Genomic DNA, 23,252 nt, shown 5'->3' on the forward strand with positions numbered 1-23,252 from the left:
GGATAAGTGGATTGGAAAATGGATAGATGGATCTTCAATGGCTGTGCAAAGTTGCTGGAAATTGGCAGGAACTAGAACACAGCGTCATATATGTCGATCCAAAGCCTTCGGAAAATGTTCAATGAATGTCATGTATGGTGACTATGGAAGCCATGCACCACCCTTCAAGGGATTCTGAACACATCCTTGCAACATAAGTCCATACATCGTGAGGTGATGGTCGAGGATGAATGACATTACAATGGGCCCGCAGGGTCTTGTTACAGTATCCATTTAAATTCAAAAGTACATCAATAAAATACGTCTGTGCTACCCTGACTCCACATCCATCACACGTTTATTAATCCACAATGCTGACATCAGCAAACTGCTCACCCACGTGAAGCCATCTGCCATCACCCATGTCTGCCATTTGCCCTTGATAGTGAAAATCGGGATCTGATGAAAACAACTCTCTAAAGGTCCCCCTCCTACAAACACACGAAGAATTGCAGGCACTGTGTTTTGAGCTGTCAAATGTATTTATTAAAGATTTCAAATTAAAGATAGAATGCTCTTTAACTGCTGTCATAGATTTTGAAATTAATTTTTACGGTCGTGATGCTGTCTGGACTTGTCTTGGGCTTGGTCTTGACTCAGTCTCAACTTTCAGGTTTCTTGGTCTTGTCTTGTTCTCGGTGAGTTCTGGTCTCAGGCAAGACTTGGTCTCAGCGTGGTCTTGAGCACTCCTTTTTTTTTTTAAGCCTTCAATTTCTATCAGGCAGTCTCATTGCCACAATAGCAGGCGACACTTTGTATCACCTTTGGACGGCATCTGCTTCTTCCAGAAGACGAAAACAACTTTCAAGAGGTGAGAAGCACCATGCCAGGGCCAAAGGTACTTCCAACCGCTGGGTCCAGACATTTACTCTTACATCAAGCCAGTCTATCTTCCAGTTTGACAGAACGAAGATGGCTGAAAAGGTTGTTGTATGTACAGACTGCAATCACAGAAGTTCTGTCATTGTCCACTTGAGAGGCAGAAATTCCAAATTCATTGAAACTGTCCTATATAAACACCTTAAGGGTGAACTGAAGGAGCTGTTAAAGTGTGAACAGGAAAAGCTCAATCAACTTAAGCTAACAATGGCTTCTTTGCAGATTTCTTCCTGGATGTCCCTTACCATGATGGCAGTAGGCCAGCCAAGAACATTATCAATGTAATACTGCTGCAGTAAAGAAATCATTAGGGGCATGCTGCTTCATCTGTCCCGAAAGGGGCTTCAGACAAGCTTTGGGCATGCAAACGTGTAGAAATACCCTGCCTTACCCTTAAACGTTTTACAACTATGATCTGTACGAAAAACCACCAAGCACCGGTTTAGAATGCTTCAGATGGTTATTTGCAAATCTACCACTTTCTGTAGAAACATTGTCTACCTTAAGCAAAGAGGCGAACTCTCTGCAACACAGGGTTGGTAAACTTGCTCTTACTGCAGTCCGTCTCCGCCAGCCCAATCACTTCCAGAAACCATCCATCCATCCATTTTCAACACCGCCCGCATATGCTGAAGAGGGTCGCCGGAATTGCTGGAGCTTATCCCAGCTGACTTTGGGCGAAAGGCGGAATATCCCCTGAACTGGTCGCCGGTCAGCCACAGAGCACATAGAGAGACGAACAACCATATACACACCCACATTCACACAATCACTGATTGGGAACCGATCCCAAGCTGTGTGCACACAAGTCAGGCGAGTGTACACCTTCAGCGACTACTTCCATAAAACCCTAACCTCTATTTCCAACTCCCATGTAATTGTTTTAACTTATTTCCAACAGTTTATATCATCATGATCATTTTAATAGCATGTGTCTTGGCTGTTCAGCATCCAGTCGGGAGTATGTTTTGAGTTTTTTTTTTTTTTTTTTTTGGGGCTGATCAAAGTTCAGATTGTATGTGTTGTCATGTCAATGCAATCTGCCCAAGGCTTTCAATGACCTTCGTGCTGACCCATAACACATTTGTTTAACCAAACAGATTTTAGATTCACAACTCGCAGCCTTTTTCTGTGCTCCGAATAATTGATCAGCGCGAGCTAGTCTGACGTCATGCAGCCAATTATATTGTTCTGCCAAAAATGTGAGATTCTTAGTTACATGCGGGTGACTGAGGAGGACGACTGTCGGACATGATCAAAAATTCCGTTTCAAAGCAGACTTTTCAAGAAAGATTGGACATTGTGAGGATAAGTCACCCAACACCATTGCTACATGGTTTCTTTTAACCTGTAAAAGGATTTATTCGGCACTTCCTGAGCAGACAGGTGCCTATCTCACAAGCAGGAGCAATGAAAAGAGGTGTGTTTTTTAATGTATAAATAATCAGCATCTCTGGTATGTTGTATTTTATTTTTCACATTTTTGTCCTGGTATTAAGTCAACTGTGAACTGCTCCAAAGTATTGTGTTTTGGTATTCACCCAAAATATGTGAAAGCAGACCAACAAGGCCCCACCAGACATGCTCGACAAACATTTTGTTTTTCCAAGTCTCGCTTTAATAGTTGTCAGGGGTCAAAACAAGACCACAGTATATTTTGTGTTATAGACTGAAAACACTCATAAAGACACTTATATGAACAAGAATTTCCTGTTTCAAGTAGAAAAGAGCCCCTCACTGAATGAACCACAATGGTTTCCTGACCTGTAAGCTTTCCGCTGTTTTGCCTGTTTATCAGTGAAAGCGGGATAAAGAAAGAGCGGAAGTGCTGGAGGAAAGCAGGCTATAGGAGCGATAGAGACGGGGAGATTAAAAAGAACAATAGTGAATTAACGGTGGAACATTGTATATGTTTGGTGGTTAAAGCACAACACGGTTAGTCGAAATTTTGTCAATAACTAGAAATATACCTGTGGAAATGTTGATTGATGATTTCCCTGCTTTTGTGAAAGCTGTATCTGGAGTTGATCCGTTATGATCTCTTCAAAGCTCGGCAAGAATTATAACAGCCTCATTGCGTATGCACTATAGAGTTTAATCCCGAAATATTAAATTACATTAACAATGGCAGAAGGTGAATTTTGGACCGGGGCCGTCAGTGGATATTTAGTGATTTAATCCACAATTTAATAACACCATAGCGCTGCTAAAAAAAACCCAACCCAAAACATTATGTAATTATGGCTGCGTTCACACTGCAGAACTTGTTACTCAAGTGTTCCTAAAACACCTTCGCAGATTCACAGACAATCGACTGTTTAGGCTCCCTTCCAAGCACTGTCACCCCAACGCATCAATATGAAAGAGGTGCGACATTAAAGAAGAGCATTTCACGTATTTCAGGATATTACCAAAAGAAAAAAAACACATACCTTTATCTTCCAATACGTAACCTCAACAACTCCAAACATCTACAGTACAATGGAGTACTTCAAAAAAAAAATTCAAAATAAAAACTTTATATAAATAAACATCGTACTCACCTGAGATGCTAATACAGGGGCTCCTATCTGTCAGTTCATGTTAAGTTGTTCACTCATGCATAACTACTCTGAAATTGGTGATTGGTGATTTAAGGTTAGCACAGAAGAGAAACATGGGAAATATGCATGCGACATAAATTGTCTGAGCCTTTAACTGCTGATTTATGTACTATCATTGACTCTTCTTTAAACCATGCCACGATAATCGTCATACTTGTATGGTGAAGCAACTGATTCCAACTTCCAGCATTGACATGCAACTTTGATTTGTGAGGTAAAGAGTCATCAAATTGGTCTAAATTTAACGGCAGTTTCAATCAGGGATTGGCAGGAAGAAAATACATGACTGTTCAAATTGAGGTTGGAAAGATGGAGGCCAACAAAAAGAATGAACTGAACCACAAACTTTCTTTTCACATTTTCTGCTTATTTCGACGCAAAATGTGAAGAGAGAAAAATACAGCAGTTAGTATGTGCAGTGGTATTGGTTCTGTATGTGCTAAAATAATCGTCATAGAAGACTGCTGTTGCTTCATCCATATACTTTATAGATACCTGTATATACTTTTGTTCTTCTACTTCTCCCTTTCATAATTTTGCTGCTGTAAATTAGGAATTTCTCCATTGTGAGACAAATAAAGGTTTTTCTTGTCTTATCTCCGAATGCATTTCGCACACACAATGCACTGTAAATAATTACACACAGTGAACGCCTTGAATCATAAATAATTTATTTTCCACTAGAGCACCACAATATACCCTATTACAGTACAACATAGTGGGTCACAATCACATCATTAAAAACCAAAAACACAATAAAAAACAACAAAAAAGGCGTGTAGAAATCTTTTTTTCCCTGCTAGTCAGGATGTCCACTGGCATTGCCCATTTGGGCTGGTTATCCACACTCCTTGTTTGATGAAGGTGGAGGGAGGGGGGGGGGGGTTTGACTAACTAAAATATAAAGGGAATACCTTCTCTTTTTAATACACTAAAAACAAAACGAAAACAACATCAGTGCAATTTGTTTTGAAAGCTAATGACAGAGAGACGAGGGTGAAACAAAAGTGTCATATTGGCAGAAATACAGTATGGCTCAGTGATGACATTTTCCTAACCTCGAACAAAGTGGATCAATTGGCCATTGACTGACTGATACGTTTTGTAATGTTCTTCCATCTTGAAAACATTTGAAATGCCCCTTCTTCTAGTCAGCAACCTTCCTAAATGGGTCAAATGACACTAATCGTACGCAGCGTTTCTGCATGTGCACTGTCATCACTTGTCAAAAGACCTCACCAGAAGACAAAGAGCTTTCCTAACCACTGTGAGCTATGCACACGACTATGGTGAGAGCATGACATGACACCAATATTCACCCAATGTGTATAAAGTGTCATCGCTTTTAGTTTCTCCATGGATGGAAAGTTTTTGATTCAACCGCAAATGACGGCTCAAGGTTAAACTCTTCGAGATTCCACAAGGCCGCAAGCAAAACGATCAAAATCCAAATGAAGTACAGTGAAAGGGACACGGATGGCAGAAGCCATTTTTGTCATGTTAGGGATAGACTGGACACGGATTCGGATTTGCTTCCTTCCAAAAAAATTAATAATAATCCAAGGAATTTGGGAGTTTTATTTCCTAAGGAAGGAAGGAAAAAAAGAGACTTTTCGATAGTGTCCCATTTCAGTTGTTGGTTGCAAAATAATATATTGTGTTGCACACTTTTTCATGTGGCAGTCACAGACAGATCATATATGATGATTAGTTGGCTTGCAAAGGGATGGACAACCTCAGCTAAACTGTATTAACATATTCACGAGAGGTTTGTTTCCTCGAGAATAAATATTCAGTCCGTGCTATTGAACCGGGCAATATTCTTGACTCCAACAAATATATATCCTGTACAATACAGACTGGATGCAGTGCTTAACAAATGTATTTGATGACAAGATTTTTGTGCTTAATGCAGACACTTCCAAATTCTGTGAGATCTCGACGCTTAACCAACTCGCACAGAAATGAGGACTTACAAATTGAATTTTTTAAAAAATAGAATGAAAACATTTCCAGCAATAGCTCCGAAATCAAAGTAGAAAAACCCCCCAAATCAGCCTGTGAAGAAATATACTACAGTACTGCAAAACATTGTTCCCCTACATTAATATGATAACATTTCCCATTCATAACTAAACTGCAAATTTCAAATGTATTTCAATGAATTACTTTCTGTTAATGTTTATATATTCCCATTAATTCCCAAGGAAAGTTTTGATGCTGGAATTTGCAAGCCTATTTCTTCATTGCGGCTGTTTTGAATAGCTGTATTTGCTCCAAGTTGGCCTACTTCAAATTGAGATGTAAGATTACACGATTAAGCAATGTTGTTTTTTCCAGAGCATGTGAGAATAGCCCAAAATTTTTTTAAAAAGTACATTTCTTGGAACCAACTAGAATCTTAAGAAAAAGTCATTGCTGCTTGCATTATCTCAAACTGAATGGTTGCCATTTCAGTAGCTTCTTCCATCATTCGCATTCAACAAATGCTGCAGCACTGCCAATGTCAAATGTTTGACATGCATCATAATAATTGCTTTAATGCCCATGTTATCAACATGCTCACTACAGTATGTGGTCTGAAATATATAACGAGGAAGCTTCAGCAACTCGATGTCATTAGTCTTTTAGTAAGATGCGCTCCACCTACAATGGTCTCAGGCCTGTCAGAAAATGAACAATCTTCCAGCTGCTTATTGCTTTGTTCTACAGAATAGCCATCTATTTGCTGCAACATGTGCAAGCTGAGATTCACTCCCAAACAATGTTTTTTTTTTTTTAATGATAGACACAAATATTTTATCGAGTGAACTGTTTTGAAAACCGTTTGGAAATCAAGCTGCACATCTGGAACACTTGCACAAGTTGCTCACCCTTTCACTATATAAGCGGACAGCAGTTATTTCCAAAATTATTAATATTTTACAACAAAAAAATCTTTAACGGAGCACCTGACAGATACAAAGGGTCGGCGAGGTTGCATTTCCACTTCTCGAATATATTCGAAGTTTCTTGAGTGTAGCGCATCGAAGCACGAACATCTTAAATAGCAAGACAAAGAACACATAAAAATGACAAAGGATACAAAACAAAGACAGATGCAAATGAGGAGGTGGTATGATTGAATAAGCGCGAGCGCAAAGGTGGATGGGGATTGAGGGTGGATGTGTGTAATTTTCAGAACTCATTTCACATGTAGACACTTATCACATAAACTTCCAGTGTTTGCCTTAATCTGTCTCGTGCGACAAGCGCGTGAGGTGATTCATGTTGACTGGGCCTTCTATAGAAGCCCATTGAAAAAAAGGGCACATCCACTTGCGCATCGTTGCGATGGCAATCAACATTTTGTCATTACATTACTAACGCTATTATTTCATCCTTCATGTTAAAAACAAAGGGTTTTTTTTTTTTGCCGACCAGGGTTTTACTGATTCATTTATTCAATAACCTCTTGGCAGTGTCACTGTTGTATGGAGGCTGCTATCAACATGTGACAAGGTTTTGTGGAGGGCAATGGTTCCCAGCCAGTTAGAGTGTCATGTCACACAAGTGTGCCTTGAGAGCGCTTCAGGGGTGCCGCTGGAAATTATCCAATCGCACTTAGTCTGCCCCAATTTAAAAAAATAAAATAAATTATGAATACCTGTATATATACCTGTATGTATATACAGTATCTTCATCTATCAATGCCAGTGATGTATAGTGACGGGCAGAACAAATAAATGCTCTTCCAATTGATGTCAGATGGTAAAATGAACCTGTGTATCTTCCGTTTGCCATTCATCCAACAAAATAACTTCATGGTAAGGTTTACGAGGTAAACGCCTATGTGTTCAATTAAAAAGATCGACATTTCACATGGGGTAAATCAGTTTGTGGGTAAATTGAGACCAGATCACTATTATTTTAGTGTTCATGAAATTGTTCGAATGTGAAATGGGTTCCTCTGCCCACTGAAGGTTGGGAAACACTGCTCTAAGGTGTCGTCTATTGATATGTGATAGATCATGTCGAGACAAGTCAACAGCAATTGTAATTTTCAGTTTTCTTCTGTCAATCAGGAAAACGTAACCATTTCAATGAACAAAGCTGTAGAATACAGCAATTCTCCTCAACTGAATTAACTAATAAGGGACAGAACTGTTTGGTACTTTTTATTTTGAGTTAAAATGAGGGAAGTCAAGACTCAGGGCCCTATTTTCATGCCCAGCGCAAGTCTAGGTCAAAATTCAGCCTCACTGTGCGTATGGGTGAAGTTTTCTTTCTTTTGGGATTTTTGCAGAGGCGTGTAGTTTGAAAGTGGCAGTTTGCACTGTTTTGGGTATGAAGTCAACATGCTTCCGGGCTACTCTCACGCCCTCTAAATTCGGCGCACAGTCTACATGCCTGAATGGCATACAGTAGATTGACGCATGTAAATACGTTCATACGCAACTGCAAGCTCTCCACTTGCAGCTCATGCAGAGTCGGCCAAGACAATCGCAGATCACCACTGTTGAGTGGGCACTTGGAGACCGGTTTCCAACCCAATCGTTGGTGCCCGTTGGTGACACTCACCCATAGCTGTTCTGCAGCTAGGGGGCCATTCTAAAAATGCAATAATGATCAAAACAATAATAATAATAAAAAAATCATAAGAAGAAGAATGCATTCAATGAATTGATTTTTACAATGATTGAGAAACTTTGATGTACACTTTTGTCATATCTATGAATGAGAAATGCTGTCACCAAATACACATGTGCCTGGCGCACAGAATCTGCCAACTTAAATTCACCCAAATTACATTACACCGCCTGCACCACAACTTTGACCTGCTTCAAGCAGGTGTACATTTTAGCCTACTTTCAGCCACCAAGTCATCAGGTGTGCCAGGGCCACGTAAAAGAAAAGGCTCTGGGTCTGCCGGAATGCACGGCATGGCACGGCATGATCTGTCAAATTCGAAACGAGGCTTGCGTCGCCATGAAAATCAAGATGTGCCAGTTTATACACCCATGCGCATGTGCGCTGCCAATAAAAATAGAGCCCTGAGTGTTAGTTGATCTCACTAAAACTGGATCACGATTAATTGCTCTGTGTTTCTCTGAAAGACAGTGGTAATTTATCATCTTAATGTATGGCAAACACCGCACAAAACATTTCAGGTAGTTGCCGATGTCTTGTATAAATATGACTTCATGGTGTTCATTTGTCATTATGAAATACTCAGAATTTCTTACTCTTCGAGCCTTTTGTTTTGCTTGTTTAGCTACATGGGAACAATACCCCAGTCTAATTCTGTTAGCACCAAAACAACTGCACTGTTACCCTTATAGGAGAAAGAGGCATGATTGGATATGACAGGTTGAATCTTGAAATTGGATAGCTGAGGGGGGCCGATGCTTGGAAAGCCAAGCAGGGCACCGCACACTGAAGGCACACTTCAACTTGGACTAATGTTCAGCATCAAAATATTTGCTCACCAGCCAGATTTGATGTCTGCTAAAGACCATGGAAAAAACAAAAAACAAATACAAGGCACATGGTGTCAAAGTCTTTGTGGAATCAAGGTCTGTGTAGTGTATTTGTAAGAGTGTAAGCAGTGCCATTTTGGAATGAAGTTTATTTGTTCAGTACCGCTAATCTTGAACACATGACACTGGACCGTGTGAGTGAAAATAGAAGCGATAGCATGGTTGCAATTGGTGTGTGTGCGTTCTTGTGGAAAGGAAGTTGGGTGTGGCTTGTGCTGGCTTAGTTTTCTAGCTGCACTTGCAAGACTTGACCTTCATATTGGAGAGGTGTTCTATTATCGGCGTCTTGCCGATATAGTAGAGGATGGTGAGGGGTTCCAGGTCCTGAGACACACAGCAGGGCGACGCTGATGCATCAGGGTTAATGCTGTTATAAAGGCCTAACACCTGGAAACACAAAAATAACAATCAATTGATCGTGATTATAGTTTTTGATGTAACTTTATTGCTAACATTCCTCACTCACAATTCATAGATTATTTCAACTATAAGCCTCTGTAAACCTGATAGTACCTTGGCATGTTGCGTGTCAGCACTCCAGAGATAAGGACAGGCTCCGGCGCAAAAGTTGGCATCGTAGCCCTTTGGCTCATGAATCCAACTCCAGCCAAGGTCTTTCTTGAAGTCAATGTAGAGCGTTCTCAAGCAGCAGTTGTCTTGAACATTTCTATAATTCATAAGGGAGAAGTTTGAAGTTTTTTACACAGTTCTGTTCGTCCATCCATCCATCCTCTACCACTTATCCAGGGTCAGGTCACGGGGGCAAAAGCTTTCGCAGGAAACCCAGACTTCCCTCTCCCGAGCCACTTCTTTCAGCACTTCCCCGTGGGATTCCAACACGTTCCCAGGCCAGCGTGTCCTGGGACCTCACCAGGGAGGCATCCTAATCAGAAGCCCGAGCCACTTCATGTGGCTCCTCTCAATGTGGACGACAAGCGGCTCGACTCAGAGCCCCTCCCGGATGACCAAGCGTGGCACCTTGTCTCTAAGGGAGAGTACAGACTCCCTGCAGAGGAAATTCATTTCGGCCACTTGTATCCGGGATCTCGTTCTTTCAGTCACGAGCTACAGCTCGTGACAACAGGTGAGGGTAGGAACTAGATCGATCGGTAAATCGAGAGCTTCGCCTTTTGGCTCAGCTCCTTCTTCACCACGACAGTCCGCATCACAGCAGATCTCCCGTTCCGTCCTACCCACACTCATGTACAAGATCCCAAGATACTTAAACTCCTCCACTTGGGGTAAGATCTCATGGTAAATGGTAAATGGTAAATCTCAAATGGTAAATGAAACAATATTCAAACAATACATATTGCGCTTGGTTATAAATAATTTGTCGGAATAGCAAGTTCATTCATACTGGTGATGGATGAGCTACAGTAGCTCAGTACCTGGAGCAGTAAGCTGCATCCAGGGCTCTCTTTGTTCGATGTGCTTTGTGGTGGAACGGAGACTCCAATCGGTATGAAGGCAGCAGCATGATGAGAAGGTGTGGTGTCCGAGTATTGTGGCGCAGCCTCTTGAGTACTTTTAGATCACCACTGCTGACGAAGCTGTCATCAATACCTAGAGAAGACATACATAATAATAATCGATCTCAGCGGACTCAACAGATTAGAATGTAAAAGCATTTATCATGAATAGTCCACAAATTTGACCCGAACATTGCTTATGAAACTTTCAGATCAAATAACCTGCAAACCGTGCTTCCAGCTCCTCACTCTTGTTGGGAATAATGTAGTTATTTGATGGAACAAAAGTACAGCATGGACAATGTAGGCTGAGCTTGAATCCACTGTTCCTGTCTGAGGAAAGAAAAATATCACATCAGGCTATTGTCATCCATGTTCTACATCCAGTAGGGAAGGAGTGTTGGACTGCACTCACCTCTGTGATTCATCCATTCGCTCACTGCCTCTGTCACATCAAAGGTCAGCCACTCGCCCTCTGTTTGCGTTCGTACCACGCGGCTGTCAATGTATCGTTGAGTTGGCGACGTCAGGTCTTTGTGTGCTAAAATCTGAGCACGGTAGAGAGGCATGAGGCATGAGACATCAAATCGAAGACAGAAAATACAAACAAGTACAATCTTTGGAAAATTGTATATTCGATCTAATTTCCAAACTTTTTTGGGACTGTTGCTGTGGAGCTGTGAGCTACTACGGCAAAAGCCAGAAATTCAAATGTCTTCTGAAAAGTCTCAAAGATACAACAAAACCGGTTGTGAGTATTTTGGCTGCCAGTTCCTTTGCCGTCTCTTGACTAAATGCAAAATTATTTTGTTGAAAAGATGCAGTGAATTAAATTAAAATGCCAGGCCAGTTAAAATTGATTTTTCTTTTTACATACATAGCTATCAATGGCAGTGAATGAGTTGACTTATTAATGGCCAGCCCTCTGTTATTTGGCTTGAACACCACATCAGTTATGTCTGTGCCACATATTACATCGTAAAGAATGTAAGTAGGCCATTTTGTTCAGAACATGCTTTCGGACTAGAAGGTTGCGGATTTGAATCTCTCTGCGGCCTATCCCCAAAAAGGGGAAGTGCACCTCGTTGCAACTTGAGAGATGCTGTAATAGAATGCATGTGGTATGTGACTTGTTTCTTTGTGCGACATAATGTATCAATATACAATCAAATATCTCTCATTGGTCAACATCCGATACCCAGTCTTTAAACCCAGTCTAGGAACACACACAAGCTAAACCGCATTGCATAATTGCCAAAGAATTAATTCAGCTCTACCTAACTTGCTCTCTCTTCTTTGATTGATTGCCCAGGAGCGAGAACGGAACCAGATGGCAGATAAGCCTCGATTATTACTCTGCTGTCCTGTCCTTCAGAACTGAATGTTTATTTTGGCTCATCGCAAACTAATGGGTAAAACACAACTCCTGTAGCTTCAACTCAGATTTCTTATTTGCCGGGACTGCTAGGTTAGTTGTAATACATTTTTATCCCATTTCTTTTTCTTTTTATCAATCAAAAAAGTATTAGAGATTTATGTTACTAAGAAAAAGGAAGTTAGAATCGTTGTGTGAAGTTATGTGAATCTGTCTGTGCCAAATCGCCATTATGCAAGGGTCAACTCTTATGCATTCCATGAAGGTTCAATATGCACTGTTGTGATATTTAGTTGAACGAAATACGATGACAACCGTCACACTTATCGCTCAGAATCTGTCTGCCTGCACCTCGATCAAATCCACCAAAATCACGTTACACCACCTGCACCACAACTTAGACCAGGTTCCAGTAGGCGGAATGTCTACCTGATCGACCAAATATCAGGTGTGCCGGTTTTTGTGTCTGTTTATTTACAACCAGGGTGGATCTCAAGGTTGCAATCGAGTTTACATGTACACACAGGTGTCACACATGCACACGAACGATCAGGGTAGAAGGCTGTCTTCTGATCTGCAAAATCCCCTGCCAACTTCCTATCAACCATAAGTGGAGCTCTTCTTGCAGTCCCTTATAAACACAGTGTGTGTGTGTCAATTTCCTTCATGAAGTCCAGTAGTTCACTTTATGCTTCCGCCATGTAGACTGTACACCTCTCCTGTGGTGAGTTTACAGGGAATGAGAGGATCCGCTTACAAATTGGTTGTGTTCACACCCTTAATGGCGCAAATGCCCATTTCTAACCACGTGCGTCGATGAAAATAAAAGAAAACTCCACCCATGTGCACAGACTGCACCTTGTCCTACACTTGTGCTGGGCATGTGTCTTTCTGTCTGCTCTATCTCTCTATCTTAAAAACACCCTCGACACACAGGCAAAGTCTTTAAAAGCATTTCAGGGGCTCATATATTTTCAAACGCGTCTAAATGAAGTGTTGTGTATAGCTGTGTCTCCACGCATCTGAGTAAGTGATTGCGTGCGTGTGTGTGTGTGTGTGTGTGTGTGTGTGTGTGTGTGTATGATAAATGTGCATAAGGTGGATGTTATCAGGTTTCCCTCGTTGTACCGGCCTGTCCCTTCCTCCCTCACAGGCGCTGTGTTTTCGTGAGACTCTCCCAGTTTGGAGCTGTGTTTAGCCCAGCTGTCATTCCCTTGTCTGGATGTAAACATAGCATGGAAACCGGCTGGTGCCGACAGGCTGACCGACAGCCAGTTCTGGGTGACTGCAGAACCAAATCACTTATCTAAATTCTTTAATGAAGTAGGCCCACCCTTTAGCTTTGTATAAAAAGAACGTGGACGTTTAAACAATTTATATGTTGTATATAATAGCAATTTATTCTGTTTTATTCTGGTGCCGAGCCTTTTTCTTTGGGGATGCAGTCACTTCCTTTTTTTTCATGTGAACTGCCTTTTCACATCATATTAATTAATTAGAATAAATACAAAATTGAATGCACGTTAGATGGGTTGCATACAAAGAGCCCATCTACCCTCATGCTGGCATGTTTTGAGTGAACAGCAACATGAGCAACACAAGCCAGGAAAGAAAAAGCAATAAAGAACCTTCAGCCTTTTGCTTCTTTCAACTTCCGTGTGGCTGTTTATTCAAAGAATAAACGGCCAACTGAACCTAACTGAACCCAACTGAACTACTTGTTGAAAAGAAGGCTCAAGAGCGTATGCTCTCGATTTGTGCATGAGATCTCAATGCATTAATTTGATAGCACATTGATCAACAATTGCAAATAAGTAATTCGCTTCTGCTTCCCCCGATGGTTTAGATCTCAAGCAATCACATCAAACTAACAGATGAGCGCTCGTTGTAATAAGCAGTTTGGAACTTCTACTTTGAGAAGCTTTAAGCCATTTTCTTCATCATAACTCCTTCATCAATCAGAAGCAGAATAATGATTGATTGTGACCGTATTACCTGGTAGAGCTCAATGCGCTGCTCAGCTACTCTTGCCGTAGGATTTTGAAGACGAAAGATTCTCAGCTCGGCTCTCACCAGGTTGGAGGCGTTCTTCTCCTTGGAGGACACGTCAAACATTAGCCGTCTGAAGTAAGGGTTGAAGAGAGTGGGAGAAATCACATCTGAAACACAAACGGATTTTTGGTGATGAAAATAATTAAGAGAAGGAATTTGATCACACAACTTTTATTTACAACTTAAGTATTTTCAGTTCCCATGTGCTGTTATCGCTTGTTCTACACGCAATCCAATCAATCACGCATTTATATTTTTACGAATAAAATTTCTCAAATTTCTTTCACTGTCTCATTGGTTACCTGGTTTAAAATAAAAACTTGACATCCACGAGTACAGTAGGCTATATAGCCATGGTCACAGTGGTAGACTTTAAGCTATAGTATATCCACAGCAAATTTGTAGGTACAGTGCTTCACAAATGTAAGCTTCTATTTATTTTATCTGTCATAAAAGACCATCAAGGAAGCTGTGGCACAAATTTCATATTGGGTGGAGGTCTAATACTATAATAATAATTTGTTAAACGCTGTAACAATAGCTTGATAAGAAACAGAATTACTGTATTACAGGACATGTTCAACTCTTTTGCCACATGTCCAACATGCCCAAAATAAAGTTGACAACATTTGTTATCTTTAAAGTTCCCAAAGCAGATCCGTCTTGTTAAATGTGTCGGCTTAGAGAAGCAGAGCTCCAGCAGCGGAAGACATTCACGGAATGACTTGCAGCTATGCACAGAAACCATTCCCCCCAACACTACTTGCATATGTAAAGGTTTGACAGATGTTTCCATGTGAGCTGGGTGACACATGTAGCACTGACTGCCATGCAGCATGTAAAAACCGTTTGGTCATATGACATTCACAAGCTGGGCCATGATCGATCGTTAACTGAACCTATGAACAACTGTGATGTCATTTTCGATCCCCCCTGAGATGAATAAAAGCAGGCGGATTTTGCTGCTTAATTCATATTTCAAAAACACAACATTAATCAGGGCGGCCCGGTAGTCCAGTGGTTAGCACGTCGGCTTCACAGTGCAGAGGTACCGGGTTCGATTCCAGCTCCGGCCTCCCTGTGTGGAGTTTGCATGTTCTCCCCGGGCCTGCGTGGGTTTTCCCCGGGTGCTCCGGTTTCCTCCCACATTCCAAAAACATGCGTGGCAGGCTGTTTGAACACTCTAAATTGTCCCTAGGTGTGAGTGTGAGCGCGGATGGTTGTTCGTCTCTGCGATTGGCTGGCAACCGATTCAGGGTGTCCCCCGCCTACTGCCCGGAGACAGCTGGGATAGGCTCCAGCACCCCCCGCGACCCTCGTGAGGATCATGCGGTACGGAAGATGAATGAATGAAAAACAACATTAATCAGAATACCATTATTTTGACGAGTGGTTCTGCATCAAAGATCCAGTATTATTGTAACAAACATTTTGGAGTTGATTTCCCCTTGAAGCTAAGCAAAACAACGCTCTTTATTTAGACGTGTTCATGCTTGATTATGCGTGTGTCAGGCCAAGTTCTGGATATGCATTTTATGTCATGAAACCCTGACTGTGGATGTTTTGATAAATAATAACTTCTCAGTTACGGAGGTGGTGAACAGCCATGCGAGTGTACACAATCATCGCTACCCCTCAGTGAGGTGTTTTGTCACTCTGGCCGCCTGAAATGTCTCATTTGCATTTACATTCTGGAAAGATAATTTACCAATCATTAAGGGTAATATCTATATGCAACTTATAAACAAACATAACGATTACAACCCAGACACAATGTCAGGAAAATTGCAACACCAGTAAAGTTGTAACACTGTGTGACATGTCGTGTTTTTACATGTAAATGTGAAGCACAGATCAGGAAAGCGCAGTGTGGGAGCGGACCAATGAGTGACAGAGGTGATTCATGTACGATTGTACTGGCCCAGTGTGAGTGTACCCGAACTCTCCTTTTAGTCTTTGTACAATACACTAAACGGAACGGCCAAATTGCACAGTTGGGGCTTGCTGCAAAACCAATATAATATTTATATATTTCATCATCTGAATTTGTCATACATTTGTCTTGGATCCCAACGACCCAATGAGAATCATTACTCATCAACTGGAATTGAGGTTTCCATGTGGAAGACTGGAAGACAAAAACAGGGCAAAAGAAGGATTTACTGTGTCAGATTTACTGTTTCAGCTCTGCAGTGTTTGTCCAGCCAAGTCTTGGGTTTCTTACAGCCACCTGTGAAATATCTCTGCTGCCACAGCGTCCATCTCTCTATCCTTACAGTTTCTACCGCAATGCACAAATCCGGCAGTCACTCAATGATAACATTTTTTAACCGTTGTTCAATATTTCCACTAACCAGGACTACTTCGAAAGCCACACACACACACACACACGCACGCACACATACAGACTCATGCACAAAATTTTGGTCTACAGTTGTATGTTACAGTTGTAGTTTTAGGGCGGAGCTTTGCTGTTTTATCAGTGACAACAGCAATGGTTTGTTTGTCCATCAGACCTCTTCCTGCTGTGGGGTGGTGCCACTATGATTCTGGTAGGTAGTGACCCAAAAAGTGAAAATAACTTCATGTATTGTCACATCTATCCAGCGCACCACTTGGCAAAACGAGTTTTTCACTCTGCACTTAGATTCATTCCCGGTGAGAGCTGCTGGTGCAGTGATGACTGCACTCTATGTCGGAAGGTCGGGTGGGCACCTTTATCTGCACGATGAGATATAAATGTGACTTATCTTCATTTATGAGGTCTTGAAAGGCAACATGCCAACATACCTAAGCACTTCATTAAACGGTTCATGATAACCACTCACATGTTGAAGTGAATATTTACCACTAAATGTTTCTTGGAATACTCTTGTAATACTCTGCAACAGTCACTCAAACCCAACACAATTTCAATAATTGGATTAAGAGCTATTTTGCTTTTGAATATTGGTGATTTATAATAATGTACGTGATGAAATGTAACATAACTATTGTTTCTGTACAATTTCCTCTCGACATGATTTAAAACGTGAGCTTATAAATAAAACTTTAAAATCACGTGAAAATTAAATGATTTATAATTTAAACTGGAGAGAAAGCTAAGTTTTTCAGTCCAACTTAAAATAATGTCCATATCTGAGCAGTATAACTGCAATGAACAAGAACCGTTTGACAACATGACAACAGCGCAATGTATTACACAGAGCAGAACATTGAAAATCGGGATCTTGACCTTCACTCACCCTGTACACAACCCTAACTACCAACGTGAAAATGTGTAAAGCATTTCTTTTCACACCCTCAATACCATAAACCCTCTGTTGCTGATCAGTTGACATCCTTCACTATTATCGAGTGTGCAGCAGTAGCCAAGACTAATGATGCTCTTGTTCGTTTCCTTCCAATCTGTCAACAGAGAAAGTTAAACTTCCAGCTCCGAAGGGACGTGAATGAAAAGCGTTTACACAAACTGCTTCAGACTCTTGTGAATGAATGTGCTGTGCTTTGACACAACACTGGCTGCATTGAGCAGAGGTTCACAAGAAGGTTTCACTCACACTGATCCACAATGTGGTAGCAGAAAAATGTTTACATTCAGTACAAACTCACTCATTATAACGGAGTGAGTGCTCTGTAACACCAATATCAGCCCCCCCCCCCCCATTCCTCAAAAAATGTGTCTTAAATTGAACGCGCTCTTCTTTTTCGAAGTACAAAGACCTTGTCAATATCATGTACAATTCAAGGCTCTTGCATTTGTACTTCTGCTGCATGCACACCTTGCTGCCATCATGCAGGTCCATAAGTATCTTTGTTATTTTTTTTCTCTTATTTTATTGTTCTATTGTTTTTATTTTATTTTGACGAGCTGCTTATTGTGTGCAGGGTCATGAGGAAGCCGAAGCCTATGATAGTTAAGATGGATTCATACATGGTTAAAGTGACACAAGTAACCCAATTTCTTGATAGGTCAGAGCAAGTGTGAATAAATCTTGGTTGCAAAGTCAAATGTCCTCCGATTGTAATCATGCCTCTTCCAAATATGGAGAAAAATCTCGATATGAAACTGCCATAGCGAATGCAAAGTAAATGGACGGGTCAAATATACAGTATATAGTACAGTGCTATGTCACTACGAGCCTGGCGTCACTTGAATATGAGGATCATAGACACGCGGTACTTTATGTATGTGCAAATAATGTAGCGCACACTAAATGCAGAATAGTACATCAAAACGACATTGAATGGTGGCCAGTGAAGTAATGTCACGGTTACCTGCATTTTATAGGGGAGATTGTCCAATTCAACAAAGTGCCCTCAGGCTCGCATTGCCAACCTCACGTGAGCAAACCCAGAAACCCGGTGAGCCGTGACATTCAAAATGCAAGCCCGAGGGCGCTTTGATGTCAATTTCAGTTCACAGAAGGGGCGATGCAGGATAAAATGTCAACCCCTGAGATGGATGAAAAAGGGTAGATTAATCTGCTGAATTCTAGATTTCACAAATGTAATATGACTTAGAATACCATGTTTAGACGAGCCTGGGCACATATTGGATTTATCTAATATACATGAAGTTGGGTCAGCAGGTTTTTTTTTGTTTCTGCCCTCTCAAAAATAAATAAATAAATAAATAAAAATAATTCCATGCAGCAAATCATACATTTCTGTTTGCTGCTAATGCTGCCTTCAGAACCGGTGACCCGTCCCAGTACTGCGCTGTCAGAGCTGACCCGAAGCGTGGCATCAAAGAAAGGCAAACAGGCCTACAAATGGAAGATTGAGGAGCATTTCATGACTAATAACCCGCGGAGGATGTGGTAGTGTCGACAGCACTTCACCATCTACAATGACAACAATGGCGTGCCTGTGAATGCAGATGCGTCATTGACAGGGGAGCTAAGCCGCTTCTTTGCCCGCTTTGAGACTGACAGAGCAGGCTCAGTCTCAGCACACCTACCCCCCTCCTACTTTAGGAACACGAAGTGAGACGTGTGTGAAGGACCATAAACCCCAGCAAGCATGCATTAAGAAGAAAATTGTAGGTTTCTGCGGACTGCCGATCCGACTGGGGCATTTTCAGCCATCACCATAGTTGAAAAAACCCCCACTCTTGGTGCTTGATAGACAAGTAATATCCAATATCCTGTGTAGCTTGCGCATGTATCCCATGACGTCCTTTCCATCAAAATGCGATGGGAATTCACTCGGATGGAATGTTGACGTATAGGCGCTAGTTTTATCGCTACGCTCCATTGTTAGTTCTTGGCCTGCTGACGCTACTTTACTGCCAATGTGGCTGCGTAAACAAATGCATGCAGGAATAGTCATGTTATTGCAGTGTCCACAAAGCCATATTATTTTCCGCACCTAACCATGAACGCCTTCACCTTTGCTCATTGTCATGAAAGAATATTGTTTTACCTGTATTTAAAGGTAGGAAGAATATCAGTTGGGATAGATGAGAAATAAAAAGTACACAAATGATATTCACAGACAAACGGTGAGCATTTGTAGAAGTGGTGGGCTTTAAGCAGGTCATTGCATCACCGTCTTCAGTCAGTGCTCCAGTAGAATATTTTTTTTTACCAGTGACATAAAAACTTGCTGAATATAATCTAAAGCAAATGTTAACATTTGGTCTGACGGCATGTGTGAATTGCTACATCATGTTAACAGGTCAAAGCAAGAATTCAGGCAGGTGACATCACATGACAGACGGCATTGCTACGCCTCCGTTAGTTCCTCCCTTTGGACTGATGTCACTTCAGAGCTGTCACACTGCCAACACAGGGCCCCTTGACTCCTGTAATCCGTCACTTCATTACTCATCACTCCCATTACCTCACATACCAATGGTAAAGTACTAAAGCATCTGTTATGCGGCTAAACGCTAAAGGAGCATTGAAAGTTCATCTATTTGTGTAATGGCGTTGGCAATAAATAGCTTTTTGGTGTGACACAATACTATCGAGTAATTTAGCACAACATCAAGAGTTATTCATCTCTTCATGGGTGAGAAACAGAAATTCAAATTTTGTAAAAATGTGAAAGTGTTTAAATATGTGATGGACATTTATTTAAGTTTGAATAATTCTGAGATGTGATCGGTGGGCAAGATCCATTTTATTTAAAGAGATAGGCTAATCACCGAAATCCTCAAATTAAGCAAATCGGAGCCGATTTATTATAATTTGGGTTAGGGTAAGAGGATCACCACCACTTGCCTCCACAAACCATCACACAAACCCAATGCTTCAGACAGAATGAACCGACGGCACATGGCGTCGCTCTGCACGTTAACAGTCAACTTTGTGTTGCAATAACCCCTACTACCCCTGACAATAACCCCTACTCTACTATTCCTGCACTGCAGCAGCTCCAGGCTCTTGTTCCTGCTCTGCGGCCCTAATCAGACCCTGTGCTGTCACGACTCGGCGGTCGGTCCAGTCACCTGTTTCGAGGGTTGCACACGTATTTTAGCCGCCACCTGACCCAGCTTGAGAGGTGCACGTCCCGCAGCCACCAGTGACGAATCATGAGTGGCTCCTACTATGATGTCACCGCGTCTGCCTGAAAAGCGCTCAATGTCTGGTGTCTGGGATGTAAACCTGGCTGGCCCTATTTCACGCTTTGCCGTTTAATTGTTGCTGTCATGTCAGGTCTTTTGGTTGTCAGTTTATTCCCTGTGTTTCTTTGCTACTTTTAAACTTGGTTTTGGACTTTGTTAATTTTGTATTTTTATTGCCTTTTTCTTTTTGAAAAGAAATTCTTTCCACGGCACACTGGTGCTTGTGACAGGAGCAGCAGCTTTAGTTTGACGCTCTTGACGGGATCCTGCAATACAAATACACAACTCCGCGATCAAAAGGTATTTGGTGTATTCGAAGAAATAATATTATTCTTGGGTGAGCCCACATGGAGGAAACTGTGCTCATTAAGAATTTGTTTTAAGTTAAGTAATATTTACCAGCCAAATATAATTTCACTGTTACCTTTGGACAGAAATTGGTACGAATCGGTATGATTACAGCACTTGAACATGTCTTCAAAAATGAGGGAAAGAAACGGCCCTCACGAGAGCCAGGGAAACCTCACTGACCGAGAACCTCAAATAAAGCAGAGTTACAAATCACGGCAAGGAAACCAGCAGCAAATACAGTACAATCAAGAACAAATACACAACTGTAGAGAACGATGAGCAAATTCTCATTTCCACATTCTGGTTTTGTTTGACGATTTCTGTTGTCATTTAAAACCTGACATGTGTGAGCTCATAAAGCACCTTGACTGAAGGAATGTAAGCATGAACACACCCAGTGCAATATTTTGGCTACCTCAATTAGTTACTGTACTTCGGAGAGAGCATGATGCATGCCCCATGTTACCTCTCTGAGCTCTTCTGCCCCTACGCACCTGCCCGGTGCCTCAGGTTTGCAACTCAGACACTATTAGAGGTACTGAAGACTAGGCGGAACCTCAGAGGGGATCGTTGCTGGTCCCTCTCATTGGAATGACCCCGCTCACTGCCCATCTTTTAAACCTGTCTTAAAACTCATTTTTACTCTGTCTTTGTTTTAAATGTTTTGTTTTGTTGTTTTTGTATTGTTTTTGCTCCATTTACAGCACTTTGTAAACAGCGGTGCTCTATAAATACACTTGAGTTGAGGTTGACACGCACACATCCACAGACACATCTCCTTTGCTGCACGCAGCTCTCCTGCAGGTAGAGACAAAGCGGTGGGTTTGTCTTCATAGCTTGTTTGGAGGGAGAAGCAAGCTGAAATATACTCCTAAATAAGTCTGCCTTACCACGTCCAAAAGACATAACTTCAAATCGAAGTTTAATGAGTGTAAATTATTTCGTGACAAGAAAGCTTGTTCCCCACTGGTTACATTTAACGAGACGATGAATCAACGTGTCATTTTTAGATGAGGGAAATCAAATCACGCACATAACCAACGACTACGGAGCTGCTCTTCATTTTAGCCCGCACAAGCCTATAAATAACGATGTAAATGTATTGTTTAGCATTTGATAAATCAAATATATGAAACAGAGTAATCCCTCATCCTACGGCAGGGGCATCAAATTCATTTTCGCCGCAGGCCACATTTTAGTTACCATTTCCCGTGGAGGGCCATTATGACTGAAATCATAAAGAAATCAGGAATAACAGTTTATTCAACTATTGTTTAAGTTACTGTAATGAGTTGTTTGGCAACAAGAACATGCTTACAATGTCTCTCTTATTTATTACATTTGAGAATGTGAAATTTTGGTCCAAATTTTAGAAAGCATCATAGAAGTTGCCATGTTTGAATTGCTTTCGCGGGCCACATAAAAATGATGTGGCGGGCCAGATCTGGTTCCCAGGCCTTGAATTTGACACCTGTGTCCTATGGTCATGCTTATATGGGACATTCAACCAAATTGGTGCAATTTGCGTCCCCGGGCAGTTACATGAAAAGACATTTTTATAAAGCCTCCTGCACATTGCTATGTATTGTGTTTGAAGTTAACTTTCAAAAATAAATATCATGACGATAGTCCCCATATTTGCTTTAATTATGCTAAAAATTCACCAAGAGTTTTGGTACAGAAAATTGAGATGATAAAACACGATCAGAGATGAACCAAAACACATTGAAATGTTCAATATGGATCTCAGAGGAAAAAATATTGAACTTTGAGTTTATTTTGACACAATTACAAAAAAACATTTGGTGGAATGATCCATATAATATACATATATACGATATATGCACATTGATGTATGTATATTTCAATATTAATTTGAGAAAAATCAGTTGAAAGGTCTTTTTTTTTCTTAATGCGTTGCCGAGGTATTGAGTTGGTATCGGCAGATACCAAAAAACAAAGATTCAGACTCAGGTGCCAAAAAGCGTGATTGGGACATCCCACGTATTTGATGTCTATTACAAGTATAAATACTAACTCCAAATGATTTCTACAGAAATGACACTGTGGGCTTGTCGTTTAGACCACGGGGGCCACAGAAATGTGGAATTAATTACTATTTTAATCATTGTAATTCATATTTCAAACCACTTTTTGGCTCACATTAGATTAACCGTAGAGCAAAGTCGTTTTTGACTCAGCAGCAAAGTCAGAGTCGACCCAACAGCAAAGCCAAATTTGACCCAGCAGTGAAGTCACATTCAGCCCATTTTGGGATAAACAATCCCAACCCGACACGCCTGGTAACGCCCTTGAGGCAACTTACTTGATTCAAAATCACGACTGGCTGGATTGGTCCAACTTTAGAAATGTGTTTGGTTTCCCAAA

The 23,252-nt window shown here is 41.2% G+C and overlaps 1 protein-coding gene across 1 annotated transcript in view; it reads right to left on the reverse strand.

Annotated features, from left to right (window-relative positions):
* Positions 1-4,167: 4,167 nt before the first annotated feature.
* Positions 4,168-23,252, reverse strand: part of tgfb2 (transforming growth factor, beta 2) — a 39,535-nt gene continuing 20,450 nt past the window's right edge. The window contains exons 2-7 of the mRNA XM_086113852.1: positions 13,883-14,046; positions 10,928-11,060; positions 10,735-10,845; positions 10,432-10,606; positions 9,554-9,707; positions 4,168-9,427 (exon numbers count right to left, since the gene is read on the reverse strand). Coding sequence (XP_085969978.1) covers positions 9,269-9,427; positions 9,554-9,707; positions 10,432-10,606; positions 10,735-10,845; positions 10,928-11,060; positions 13,883-14,046 — 896 coding nt within the window. The 3' untranslated portion in view covers positions 4,168-9,268. The remainder of the gene's footprint in view (positions 9,428-9,553; positions 9,708-10,431; positions 10,607-10,734; positions 10,846-10,927; positions 11,061-13,882; positions 14,047-23,252) is intronic.

The sequence above is a fragment of the Hippocampus guttulatus genome, chromosome 6 (assembly GCF_054856545.1).
Source record: "Hippocampus guttulatus isolate MCC_2025c chromosome 6, RoL_Hgut_1.0, whole genome shotgun sequence".
Lineage (NCBI taxonomy): Eukaryota > Metazoa > Chordata > Actinopteri > Syngnathiformes > Syngnathidae > Hippocampus > Hippocampus guttulatus.